Below are 13,266 nucleotides of genomic sequence, written 5' to 3'. Positions count from 1 at the left end.
CCTCACTTCCGGCTGTAATAAGGCAGTCGGGAGTTTGGGAATCGCAGTGTTCCAGGAGACAGAGCTCCCTCACTTTGTTCCCACTACTTGTCCTATAGTGCAGTGATCACAGTAACAGCCTGGTTACTGCCGAATGATCTGGAGAAAGTGGGTTCCAGCCCCGTTGGAAATTCCGTTTGTAGAATACTGAGAAATAAAAGAAATGCCCTCCCAATCAGGAACAGGAACCGTGAAGCTGTCAAACCTGTGTAAAACCGCACCAAACCTCAGCTCGGTAAAAACAAAATAGTGCGGGAGCTGGAATCTGGAACAAAAACTGAAAATGCTGGAAAATCTCGGCAGGTCTGGCAGCATCTGTGGAGAGAGAATAGGGCCAATGTTTCGAGTCGGAGCTTGGTGATGAAGGGTCATCCAGACTCGAAACGTTGGCTCTATTCTCTCTCCACAGATGCTGTCAGACCTGCTGAGATTTTCCAGCATTTTCTGTTTCTGTTCCAAACTTCAGCAATGTCTTGTAAGGAAGAAATCCCACTGTCCTGACCTCAGCCGCACTGTCCAGAGGACCGGACGACCCGAGTGTTAGAGATTAAACTACAACCCACGCACATAATCCTGGTCAGATTATCCCCAGCTATACGGTCCAGGCAGCACACATTAGGAAGGAGATATTAGCCTCAAGAGGAGTGCATCGTGGATTTACCCGAACTAAACCTAGCCTCGTGGTATTATCGCCAGACTATTAACCCAGAAACTCAGCTCATGTTCTGGGGACCCGGGTTCGAATCCCTCCACAGCAGATGGTGGAATTTGAATTCAATAAAAAATATCTGGAATCTACTGATGACCCATTGTCGATTGTCGGAAAAACCCATCTGGTTTCTTTGGGGAAGGAATTCTGCCGTCCTTACCCCGGTCTGGCCTACATGTGACTCCAGAGCCACAGCAATGTGGTTGACATAAAACTGCCCTCCAAGGGCAACTAGGGATGGGCAATAAATGCTGGCCCAGCCAGCGACGCCCGTGTCCCACGGATTAATAAAAAGAAACTCTGAGTGTTAAATTATGGGGAAAGTTGTCACAAACTAGGGGCTGTTTTCCCTGGAATTCCGAAGATTCGGAGGCGGATTTGATCGCACTTTTCAAGATATTAAGGAGAATTGTTCAGATAGACAGAGACGAGGGAGCGGGGGGTGGGGGGGGGGGGGGGTGGAATTGATTTCTGCTCTTTGGGAGTCTGGGAGCAGGAGGCAGAGGGCGGAATTTTAAGGCCCCGCTTGTCCCAAAACCGAGGTCAACGGAACTTTCCATTTTCCGCCCCTGGCTCGCTCCGATTCCCGTGGCGGGAGGGGTGGTAAAATCCGGCCAGGCCTAGAAACTTCAAGCTGTTTTTTCAGGAGTGTTTCCGGGAGGAAATGTTTGGACGCACAGAAGGCCGGTGGGAGTTTGCAACGCTCCGATGCGAATATCGTTGTCAATTGCTTCATTTACAAAGAAAACCGGGATTGGGAAATCTCTGCTGTCCAAATCTGTGAAAGGGGGGTTATGTGGTTGGGGGGGGCGGTGGGGGGGGGGCGGTGGGGGGGGCGGGGGGGGGGGGTTCGGATCGACGTCAACCCGGGTCTGATTGATTGTCCGAGCAGGCTGGGAAGGGGGCTGAATGGCCTCGTCCCGGGTCCCTCTCCGCCTGTGGTAACCCCGGCACGAAGCAACGTGGTCGCGTCTTCGGTTCTCCCGCTGCGCAGAAACCACTGGGTGACAGATGTGCCGTGGCTCAGGACAGCGACGAGTGGCAGAGAATGGAGCCTGAAAGAGGCCACTCAGCCCATCCAGCCCCTGCCAGCCTTCAGGCTGAAGCCCCCCCCACCCACTCCCCTGGCTCAGTGATGCCCACTTTCCGAGGACGATTGGTTTACGGCGACGGAACCTTCAGATGTCCACGTGACCTGGGGGCAGCCCGGTTCGGATATCGAGGGATCGGGAATCGGAGAGAGGGAGGGGACGTGGAGTACAGGGCAGTGTAGGGGTGGGGAATTGGACTGTGGGTGGGGTGGGGTGGGGGGGGGGTTGATGTAGGGTTTTGGGTAGTGGGGGGGGGGGGTTACCTGGAAACAAGGGTTGAGTTCTTACCTGTGCAGATTTGGACTGACAGCAAACACACTGTGGGGACCATTCTCCACCTCCTCGGGACTGACTCCTGCAGGGCTGCTCAGGGAGGTCCGAGCTGTTTCAGGGCAGTTCTCGAAGACCCAGGGTATGGTGTGGAGGTGAATACTCTGCGCTCGCTCTCTGTCTCTCTCACCCCTAGAGACCAGGCTGGTAATGCGGAGAGAGTGCAGCTTCTCTCGCTCGCTCGCTCCCTCGCTTCCTGTGCGGTCTCCTACAAGCTGACACAACAACTTCAATAAACCTCCAACTGAATCGCGACTGGTAACCAAGCCCCCCTTGTGTGGGGCCCCACAGACTCACCTCACAACACAGAGCTTTGGGTGTGTGAGTGTGTGTGAGTGCGAGAGCGTGAGTGTAAGGGTGAGGGTCTGTGTATAACAGTGTGTGTGAGAGTGTGAGAGTATAAGAGTGAGTGTGTGTGTGTGCGCATATGTGTGTGTGAAGGTATGTGAGAGTGTGTGTAAAGGTTGTGAGTGTGAGAGTGTGAGTGTCAATGTGAGTGTGTATGTGAGTGTGTGTATGTGTGAGAGAGAGAGTGTGAGAGAGAGAGTGTGTGTGAGCGTTGGTGAGTGTGTGTGAGAATGAGTGAGTGAGTGGGTGAGTGTGAGTGAGTGTCTGAGTGTGAGTGTGAGTGTGTGTGTGAGTATATGCGTGTGTGTGTGTGCATGTGTGTGAGTGTGAGTCAGGGTGTGTGTAAGTGTCAAAGTGTGTGGGTGTGTGTAAGTGTCAATGTGAGTGTGTGTTAGTGTGAGTCTGTGTGTGTGTGAGAGAGTGTGTGAGTGTGTGTGTGTGTGTGAGAGTGTGTGTGTGTGAGAGAAGGTGTGTGAGAGAGGGTGTGTGAGAGAGGGTGTGCGAGAGAGGGTGTGTATGAGAGAGGGTGTGCGAGAGAGGGTGTGTATGAGAGAGGGTGTGTGAGAGAGTGGGCGTGTGAGAGTGGGCGTGTGAGAGAGTGGGCGTGTGAGAGAGTGGGCGTGTGAGAGAGTGTGTGTGTGTGAGAGATTGTGTGTGAGTGTTTGTGAGTGTGTGTGTGAGTGAGTGGGTGAGTGTGAGTGAGTTTGAATGTGTGTGTGTGAGAGAGTCAGTGTTTGAGTGTGTGTATGTGTGTGTGAGTGTGTGTGTAAGTGTGTGCCAGTGTCAGTGTGTGTGAGAGGGAGTGTGTGTGTTTCTGAGTGTGTGTGTGAGTGGGTGAGTGCGAGTGAGTGTGAATGTGTTTCTGTGTTTGTCAGTGAGTGTGAATGCTTGAGAATGAGGGTGTGTGTGTGTAAGAGTGAGTTTGTGAGCGTGAGTGTGTCTGTATGTAAATATGTGTGTGTGTGAGTGTGTGTGTGTGTGTGTGTGTGTGAGTCAGAGTGTGAATGTGAGTCAGGGTGTGTGTGAGTGTGTTTGTGCGTGTGAGTGTGTGTGTATGAGTGTGTATGTGAGTGGATGAGTGTGAGGGAGTGTGGGTCTGTGAGTGTGTGTGAGTATGTGTGTGCCAGTGTGAGGGTGTGTGAGAGACAGAGTGTGCGTGTTTGTGAGTGCGTGTGTGAGTATGAGTGAGTGAGTAAGTGAGAGTGAGTGTGAATGTGTGTGTGACTGAGTGTGAGTCTGTTTGTGTGTGTCTGTGAGTGTGTGTGTGTGTGCGTGAATCAGGGTGAATGCATGTGTGTGTCTTTGAATGTGAGTGTGTGTGAGGGTGTGTGTGTAAGAGTTGTGTGAGTGTGAGAGTGTTTGGGTCTGTGCGTGTGTGAGTGAGTGTGAGTGCCTGCGTGTTAGTATGTGTGTGTGAGTGTGTGAGTGTGTGTGTGTGTAAGTATGTGTATGTGAGAGTGTGGGTATGTGTGCTTGTATTTGTGTGAGTTTGCGTGTGTGTAAGTATGTGTGTGTGAGTGTGCATGTGATAGTGAGTGTGTGTGTGAGAGTCAGGGTGTGTGGTGCGTGAGTATGAGTGAGTGGGTGAGTGTGAGTGTGAATGTGTGTGTGTGTTTGTGAGTGAGTGTGCATGTGTGAGCATGAGGGTGTGTGTGTAAGAGTGTGTGTGTGAGTGTGTGTGTGTATGAGTGAGTGTGTCTGTGTGTAAATATGTGTGTGCGTGGGAATGTGTGTGAGTGTGAGAGTCAGGGTGAGTGTGTGTGTGTGTGTGCATGTGTCTGTGTGTGTGAGTGTATGTGAGGGTGTGTGTGTAAGAATTGGGTGAGAGAGTGTGAGTCTGCGTGTGTGAGTGAGTGTCTGAGTGTAAGTGTGTATGTGAGCGTGTGTGTAAGTATATGTGTGTGAGAGAGTGAGGGTATATGTGCATGTATCTGTGTGAGTGTGCATGTGTGAGCGTGAGTGAGAGTGTGTGTGAGTTAGGGTATGTGAGTGTAAATATGTGTGTGAGCGTGAGTGTATGAGTGTGTGTGAATGTGTGTGTGTGTATGAGAGTGTATGTGAGTGTGTGAGTGAGGGTGTATGCGTGTGTGTGTGAGTGTGCATGAGGGTTTGTGTGTAAGAGTTGTGTGAGATTGAGAGAGTGTGGGTCTGTATGTATGTATCTGTGTGTGTATAAGAAAGTGTAAGTGTGTGAGTGAATGTGAGTGTGTTGTGTGTGAGTATGTGCGTGAGCGTGTGTGTGTGTATGAGAGTGTGTCTGAGATTGTGAGTGTGTGAGTGAGGGTGTATGTTTGTGTGTGTGTCTGAGTGTGTGTGTGAGTGTGTCTGAGTGTGTGTGTGTGTGTGTCTGAGTGTGTGTGCGAGAGAGAATGTGTCTGAGTGTGTGTGTGTGTGTGTGTCTGAGTGTGTGTGTGTCTGAGTGTGTGTGTGTCTGCGTGTGTGTGTGAGAGAGAATGTGTCTGAGTGTGTGTGTCTGAGTGTGTGTGTGTCTGAGTGTGTGTGAGTGTGTGTGTGAGAGAGAATGTGTCTGAGTGTGTGTGTGTCTGAATGTGTGCGTGTCTGAGTGCGTGTGTGTCTGAGTGCGTGTGTGTCTGAGTGTGTGTGTGTGTGTGCATGAGGGTTTGGGTGTAAGAGTTGTGTGAGTCTGAGAGATTGTGGGTCTGTCTGCGTACGTCTGTGTGTGAATTTGCGAAAGTGTGAGTGTGTGTGAGAGAGAGAGAGAGTGAGTGTGTGTGTGTGAGTGTGTGTGTTATCTGTAAGTGTGAGTGTACATTGAGTGTGTGTGAGTCAGGGTGTGTGTGTGAAAGAGTTAATGTGTGAGTGTTTGCGTGTGTGAGTATGAGTGTGATTGAGTGTAAATGTGTGTGTGTGACAGAGAGTGTGTGAGAGAGAGAGAGAGTATGTGTGTGTGCATGTGTGTGTGAGGGTGTGTGTGAGAGTGTGTGTGTGTGTCTGTGTGCATGTAAGTAAGGTGTATGAGTGTGTTTGTGTATGAGTAAGGGTGTGTGAGCAGTGTGTGTGTGCGTGTGTGTTTATGTGTAAGTGTGTGAGTGAATGTGAGTGTGTGTTGTGTGTGTGAGTACGTGCGTGAGCATCTGTATAAGGGTATGTGTGTGTGTGCATGAGAGTGTCAGTGATTGTGAGTGTGTGAGTGAGTGTGATTGTGTGTGTGAGTATGAGTGTGTGTGCGTTTATGTGTCAGTGTGAGTGTGCATATGAGTGTGTGTGTGAGTGTGTGAGTCAGGGTGTGTGTATGTGAACGTGTGTGAGTGTGTCTGTAAGTGTGTGCCGGTGTGAGTGTGCCTGAGAGAGAGTGTGAAAGTGTGTGTATGAGTGAGTGGAAGAGTGCGAGTGAGTGTGAATGTGTGTGTGTGTGTGAGTGTGAGAGAGTGTCTGTGTGAGTTGTGTGTGAGAGAGTGTGTGTGAGTGTGAGCGTGTCTGAGTGTGAGTGTGAGTGATGTAAATGTGTGAGAATGAGGGTGTGTAAGAGTGAGTGTGTGTGTGAGTGTGTGTGTGAGTGTGTGTGCATGTGTAAGTGAATGTGAGTGTGTGTGAGTGTGTGTGAGTGTGTAAGTGAATGTGAGTGTGTGTGTGCGTGTGGAAGTGAATGTGAGTGTGTGTGAGTGTGTGTGCGTGTGTAAGTGAATGTGAGTGTGTGTGAGTGTGTGTGTAAGTGAATGTGAGTGTGTGTGTAAATATATGTGTGTGAGTGTCTGCGTGACGATGTGTGTATGTGTGTGTGAGTGTGTGAGAGTCAGGGTGTGTGTGTGTGAGTGTGTGTGTGAGTATGTGTGAGTGTGTGTGATTGTGTGCGTGTGTGAGTGAATGTGTGCGTGAGGTTGTGAGTGTAAGAGTTGTGTGAGAGAGTGGGGGTCTGTGTGCGCGTGTGAGTGTCTGAGTGTAAGTGTGTGCGTGTGTGTGTGAGTGTGAGTGAATGTGTATGTGTTCGTGTTTGTGTGTGTGTGAGTGTTTGTGTGAATGTGTGTGTGTGAGTGTTTGTGTGTGTGTGTAAATATGTGTGTGTGTATGCATGAGTTGGGGTGTGGGTGGTGAATGTGAGTGTATGTGTATGCACCTGTGTGAATGTGTGTGTGTGTGTAAATATGGGTGTGTGAGTGTGTGTATGAGGATGCGTGTATGTGTGTGAGCGAGTGTCAGTGTGAGTGGGTGTGTGTGTCAGTGTGCATGTGAGTGTGAGAATGTGTGTGTGTGTATATGTGTGTGTGTCAGGGTGTGTTTGTGTGAGTGTGTATGAGTGTGCAGTGAGTGTGACAGAGTGTGGATCTGTGAGTCATGTGAGTGTGTGTGTGTGTCTGAGTGAGGAGGTGTGTGTAAGACTTGTATGAGTGTGAGAGAGTGTCTGTGCGTGTGTGAGAATGTGAGAGTGTGTGAGTGCAAGTGAGTGCAAATGTGTGTGTGATTGAGTATGTGAGTGGGTGAGTGTGAATGTGTGTGAGGGTGTGTGTGTGTGTGTGTGTAAGTAAGTGTGTGAGAGAGTGTATGTATGGGTATGGTGTGTGTGTGTGAGGATGTGTGTGTGTGTGTGTGTGTGTGAGTGTGAGTGAGTGGATGAGTGCGAGTGAGTGTGAATGCATGTGTGTTTGTGAGAGTGTGTGTGTGAGGGTGTGTGAAGGTGTGTGTGTATTTGCGTGAGTATGTGTGTATGTGAGTGTCAGTGTGTGCGTGATTGTGTGTGTGTGTGTGTCAGGGTGTGTGTGTGAGTGTGGGTCTGTGAGGCGTGAGTGCGTGTGTGTGTGAGTGAGGATGTGCGTGTAAGAGTTGTGTCAGTGTGAGAGAGTGTCGGTCTGTCTGTGCGTGTGTGAGAGTGCATGTGTTTGTGAGGGCGAGTGAGTGTGAATGTGTGTGTGAGAGATTCTGGATCTGTGAGTGCGTGCCAGTGTGAGTGTGTGTGTGTGAGAGAGAGTGTGAGTTTTTGTGTGTGTGTGTGTGTGTGTGTGTCTGAGTGTGTGTAAGTGTGTGAGCGTGAGAGAATGTGGGTCTGTGTGTGCATGTGTGAGTGTGTGTGTGTGTGTGTGAGAGTGTGTGTGAGTTGCATGTGAGTGTGGGTGTGTGAGTGTGGGTATGTCTGTAAGTGTGTGTCAGTGTGAGTGTGTGTGTGTGTGTAAGAGAGAGAGAGAGAGTGTGTGTGTGGGTGTTTGTGAGTGTGTGTCTCTGAGTGTCTGTGAGTAAGTGTGTGAGTGTGTGTGCATGTGAGTGTGAGAGAATGTGGGTCTCTGTGTGCATGTGTGAGTGTGTAAGCATGTGTAAATGTGTGTGAGTGGGTGTGTGAGGATGAGTGTGTGTGTGTGAGAGAGAGTCAGGGTGTGTGAATGTGTGTCTGTGTATGTGAGTGAGTGTGGGTAAGTGTGTGTGTGTTTGTGTGTAAGTGTGTGAGTGAGCGTGTGTGTATAAGGGTGTGTGTGAATGTATGTGTGTGACAGTGTGAGGGTGTGTATGTGTGAGTGTGTCTGTGATTGTGAGTGTGTTAGTGAGTTTTTATGTGTGTGTCTGTGTGTGTGTGAGTGTTTGTGTGTGTGTATGCATGTGTGTGTGTGAGAGGGTGTGTGTGAGTGTGAGAGAGTGACGGCCTGCGTGCGTGTGTGTATGTGAGTTTGTGTGTGTGCGTGAGTCGGGTGTGTGGGTGTGTGAGTGTATGTGTGTGTGCCTGTGTCAATGTGTGAATGTGTTTGTGTGTGTGTGTGTGTAAATATGTGTGTGTGCAGATGTGTGTCTATGTATGTTTGAGTGTGTGCGTGAGCGAGTGTCAGTGTGAGTTTGTGCGTGTGTGAATGTGTGTGTCTGTGTGTGTCAATCAGGGTGTGTGAGTGTGACAGAGTGTGGGTCTGTGAGGCATGTGTATGTGTGTGAGTGAGTGCGAGTGAATGTGAATGTGAGTGTGTGAGGCTCTGTGAGGGTGTGTGTGAGGGTGTGTGTGCGTAGGTATGTATGTGAGTTTGTGTGACAGACTGTAAGCGCGTGTATGTGTGTGAGTGGGTGAATGCGAGTGCATTTGTGAGAAGGTGTGTGTGTGTGTGTGTTTCTGTTATTGTATGTGTGAGGGTGGGTGTGTGCATGTGTGTGTAAATATGTGTGTGAGTGTGTGCATGAGGATGTGTGTGTGTGTGTGTGTGTGTGTGTGTGTGGAGCAAGTGTCAGTGCGAGTGTGTGTGTGTGTGAAAATGTGTGTGCGTGAGTGAGTGTGTGAATGCGAGTGAGTGTGAATGTGTGTGCGTTTATGAGAGAGTGTGTTTGAGGGTGTGTGTGTGTGTTTGTGTGAGTGGGTGTGTTGTTCTTGTATGTGTGAGTGTGAGGGTGTGTGTGTGTGTGTGTAAATATGTGTGTGTGTGTGTGTGTGCGAATGTCAGTGTGAGTGAGTATCAGTGTGAGTGTGTGTGTGTAGGTGAGTGTGAGTGTGCATGTGAGTGTGTGACTCAGGGTGTGTGTGTGAGTGTGAGAGATTGTGGGTCTGTGAGTGTATGTGTGTGATTGAGTGTGTGTGTCTGTAAGTGCGTGCCAGTGTGAGCTTGTGTGTGCGTGAGAGGGAGAGTGTGTGTGAGTATGTGTGTGAGTGTGTATCTGAGTGTGTGTGAGTGTGAGGGAATGTGGGTCTGTGTGTGCATGCATGAGTGTGACTGCATTTATGTGTGTGTGTCATTGTGTGTGCGTGCACGTGTGTGAGTGTGTGAGTCAGGGTATGTGTATGAGTGTGCATGAGTGTGAGAGCGTTTGTATGCGTGTGTCAGTGTGTGTGTAAGTGAGTGTGTAAGTGAGTGTGTGTATGTGGGTTTGTGTGTGTGTGTGTATGTGAGAGAGTCAGGATGTGTGAGTGTGAGTGTGTAAACATGCGTGTGTGTGGGTGCGTGAGGATGAGTGTGTGTTTGTGTGTGAGTGTGTTAGTCAGGGTGTTTGAGTGTGTGAATGTGTGTGTGTCCGTATGTGTGTGAGTGAGTGTGGGTAACTGTGTGTGTGTTTGTGTGTATGTGCGTGAGTGTGTGTGTATAAGAGTGTGTGAGGGTGTGTGTGTGAGTGTGTCTGTGATTGTGAGTATGTTACTGAGTTTTTATGTGTGTGTCTGTGTGTGCGTGTGTGTGTGTGTGTGTGTGTGAGAGGGTGGGAGCCAGGCTGTGTGTACGTGAGTTGTATGTGTGTGAATGTGTCTGTGAGTGTGTGTGAGTGTGAGAGAGTGACGGCCTGTGTGTGTGCGTGTGTGTGTGTGTGAGAGGTTATGTGTGTGTGTGAGAGTCGGGGTGTGTAGGTGTGTGAGTGTATTTGTGTGTGCCTGTGTGAATGTGTGTGTGTGTGTGTAAATATGTGTGTTTGAGTGTGTGTGTGTGAGGATGTGGGTGTGTGTGTAAGTGTGAGTGTGCATGTGTGTGTGAGAATGTGTGTGTGAGTGTGTGTGAGAGTGTGACAGAGTGTGGGTCTGTGAGTGTGTGTGTGAGAATGTGAGTGAGTGTGAATGTATGTATGTGTGTGAGAGAGTGTGTGTGTGAGACTGTGTGAGGGTATATGTGAGGGTCTCTGTGTGTGTGTGTGTGTGTGTAAGTAAGTGTGTGTGTTTGTGTGAAAGAGTGTATGCGTTGGTGTGTGTGTGTGAGTGAGTGAGGATGTGTGTGTAAGAGTTGTGTGAGAGAGTGTGGGTCTGTCTGTGCGTGTATATGTGTGTGTGGGAGTGGGTGAGTGCGAGTGAGTGTGAATGCATGTGTGTTTGTGAGAGAGTGTGTGTGTGAGGGAGGGTGAGGGTGTGTGTGTCTTTGGGTGAGTGTCTGTGCATGTGAGTGTGTGTGAGGGTGTCTGTTTGAGTGTGCAAGAGCATGCGTGTATGTGTGTGTGTATGTGAGTGTGTGTGTGTCAATGTGTGAATGTGTGTGTGTGAGAGTGTGTGAGCGAGTGTCAGTGTGAGTGAGTGTCAGTGTGTGTGTGAGTGAGTGTGAATGTGAGTGTGAGAATGTGTGTGTGTATGTGTGTCAGGGTGTGTGTATGTGAGTGTGTGTGAGTGTGACAGTATGTGGGTCTGTGAGGCGTGAGTGTGTGTGTGTGAGGATGTGTGTGTAAGAGTTGCGTGAGTGTGAGAGAGTGTCAGTCTGTCTGTGCGTGTGTGAGTGGTTGTGAGTGCAAGTGAGTGTGAATGTGTGAGTGGGTGAGTGCAGGTGAGTGTGAGTGAGTGTGAATGTATGTGTGGAAGATTCTGGGTCTGATTCTGTGAGTGTGTGTGTGTGAGTGAGTGTCGTAAGTATGTGCCAGTGTGAGTGTATGAGAGAGAGAGAGAGTGTGAGTGTTTGTGTGTGTGTGTGAGTGTGAGAGAATGTGGGTCTGTGTGTGCCTGTGTGAGTGTGACTGCATGTGTGTGTGAGTGTGTGAGTCAGGGTGTGTGTGTGCCTGAGTAAGTATGTGAGTGAATGTGAGTGTGAGAGAATGTGGGTGTGTGTGTGCCTGTGTGTGTGAATATGTGTATGAGAGAGTGAGTGTGTGTGTGTGTGTATGTTGTGATGTTAGTGTACCTTTAAGAGTTATTTTTTTATTCCAGCTCACAGCCTTAGGTGATATCATTGTTGGGAGGAGGGAAAATCTGTAGGCAGGTCAGGTGACAGGGATTCAGTTTCAGTTTGGAGTTTTAAGTTTTGGAAGGGACAGCAAGCTAAAAAGAAGTATTTTCCCTCTCTCCCTGTTGTGTTGCTTTCCTGAAGGGTGAAAAGCTGCTGTTGTTGGGGGTTGGACCAGAGTCTCTCTGGTGTTTTGGGAAACTGTCTTGTCTTCAAACTGTTCTGAGCCTCAAAAGCATTTGACTGCAGAATTCAACTAACGGCCTCGATCCCAGTATCACGTGAGCATTAGTCTGTGCTGTGTTAAACCTGTTTAAAGGGTCTTTTGACTGTAGGATTGGTTGGATTGGAACATTGTAGATATCTTTGTTAAGGGTTATACATTATCATGATTGTTTTGGTTTTGTTTGTAATTGATAAAAGTTCTTGCTAATATTCTTACTATACATGTTAACTGTATTCTTAAATAAACTTTGTTTGATAAAAGCTCCCTAGTGGGTCATTTGAATCATACTGGAGTGAACCATATCGTGCTTATCCTATCCAAACACAAGGTGCAAAACGTATAATCCAGGCGGGCTCCATAAAACACTGTGGAGTTTCTGACCTGAACCATGACTCAAGACACATAACAGTGTGAGTGTAACTATGCATTCGACTGTGAGTGCGAATGAATGTGTGTGAGAGTGCGCGCGCGAGAGAGTGCGCGCGCGAGAGAGTGCGCGCGCGAGAGAGTGCGCGAGTGAGAGATTGCGCGCGCGAGAGCACAGATGAGAGAGTGCGCGCGCGAGAGAGTGCGCGAGCGAGAGAGTGCGCGAGCGAGAGCACAGATGAGAGAGTGCGCGCGCGAGAGAGTGCGCGCGCGAGAGCACAGATGAGAGAGTGTGTGTGTGTCTAACTGCTACCCCAATCCAGTTAACTTGGATGAAAAGAGAAAGAGATGAGGTGACAACGGTAAAGAGGGAGAGGAAGGGACAGAGACCGTGAGATGATTGAGAGAGGCAGAAAGGGAAGTAGAGAGAGATGGAGAGAAAGGGAAGGAGAGAAGGAGAGAGGGGGCGAAAGGGAGTTTGTGTGTGTGTGTGTGTGTGTGTGAGAGAGAGAGAGAAAGAAATGGATAAAGTAGAGAAACAGAGATGAATTGAGAGCACAGAGATAAAGGCAGTGACAGACGCAGAGAAAGAGAGAATAGACCGAGACAAAGGGAGTGAGAGAGGGGGAATGAGAGAGAAAATAACAGAGAGCAAAAGGGAGCAAGAGAAGGAGAGAAAACAGAAGAGAGATGGAGTGAGAGAGAGAAAGGCAGAAAAAGGGAGAGAAGGCAGAGCGACAGAGAAATGTGGAGAAGGACAGAGAAGGGGGGGAAACGAGAGAGGAATAAAGAGAAAGGGAGTGAGAGACAGGGAGGGATTGAGAGGCGGAGAAAGTGTGAGGGAATGTTGAGAGAGAGCTGGAGTGAGAGCGGGGGGGAGTGAGAGGGGCAGTGAGCTCGAGGTAGACAGCGAGAGATAGATGGGTAGTGAGTGTGAGGTGAAAAGGGAGTAAGAGGAGCAGAGGGAGGGAATGAGAAGCGGCAGAAAGAAGGACAAACTGTGTGGCAGAGAGAGGGAGGGGGATAAAGGGAGAGTGAGAAAGGAAAATGAAAAAGGCAGAGATACAAAGAGAGGGCAAAAGATGCAGAAAAACAGAGATTGGGAAAGGAGAATGATGGCAGAAGATAGAAGGATAGAGGAAGAGGGAGAAAAGCGGACGGGAGGCAGAGATAAAGATAGAGGGATGGAGAGTGTGAGAAAGGAATGAAGAGGAACAGACAGAGATAGAGGATCGGAAAGAGTTAGAGAGGGATATCTATGGATAGAGGGATGAGGGATAGAGGAATAGTCAGGTAGAAAGGAATAGACGAATGAGGAGGGATAGAGAGACAGGAATGGTGGAGGCCATTCAGCCCCTTCTCCAGTCTGTTACACAGGAACAGGGGGAGGCCATTCTGCCCCTTCTCCAGCCTGTTACACAGGAACAGGAGGATCCCATTCTGCCCCTTCTCCAGTCTGTTACACAGGAACAGGAGGAGGCCCCATTCAGCTCCTTCTCCAGCCTGTTACACAGGAACAGGAGGAGGCCCCATTCAGCTCCTTCTCCAGCCTGTTACACAGGAACAGGAGGAGGCCATTCAGCCCCTTCTCCAGCCTGTTACACAGGAACAGGA

General features: G+C 49.3%; 1 protein-coding gene across 1 annotated transcript in view; it reads right to left on the bottom strand.

Moving 5' to 3' along the window:
* Nucleotides 1-2,415, bottom strand: part of LOC144505545 (CD5 antigen-like) — a 68,805-nt gene extending 66,390 nt beyond the window's left edge. The window contains exon 1 of the mRNA XM_078231675.1: nucleotides 2,128-2,415. Within this exon, the coding sequence (XP_078087801.1) occupies nucleotides 2,128-2,170 (43 nt within the window). The 5' untranslated portion in view covers nucleotides 2,171-2,415. The remainder of the gene's footprint in view (nucleotides 1-2,127) is intronic.
* Between the last annotated feature and the right edge of the window lie 10,851 nt (nucleotides 2,416-13,266).

Source organism: Mustelus asterias, chromosome 16 (assembly GCF_964213995.1).
Source record: "Mustelus asterias chromosome 16, sMusAst1.hap1.1, whole genome shotgun sequence".
Taxonomy (NCBI): Eukaryota; Metazoa; Chordata; class Chondrichthyes; order Carcharhiniformes; family Triakidae; genus Mustelus; species Mustelus asterias.
Note: the sequence above shows the minus strand (reverse complement) of the source record. Positions and strands in the feature narration are given on the sequence as shown.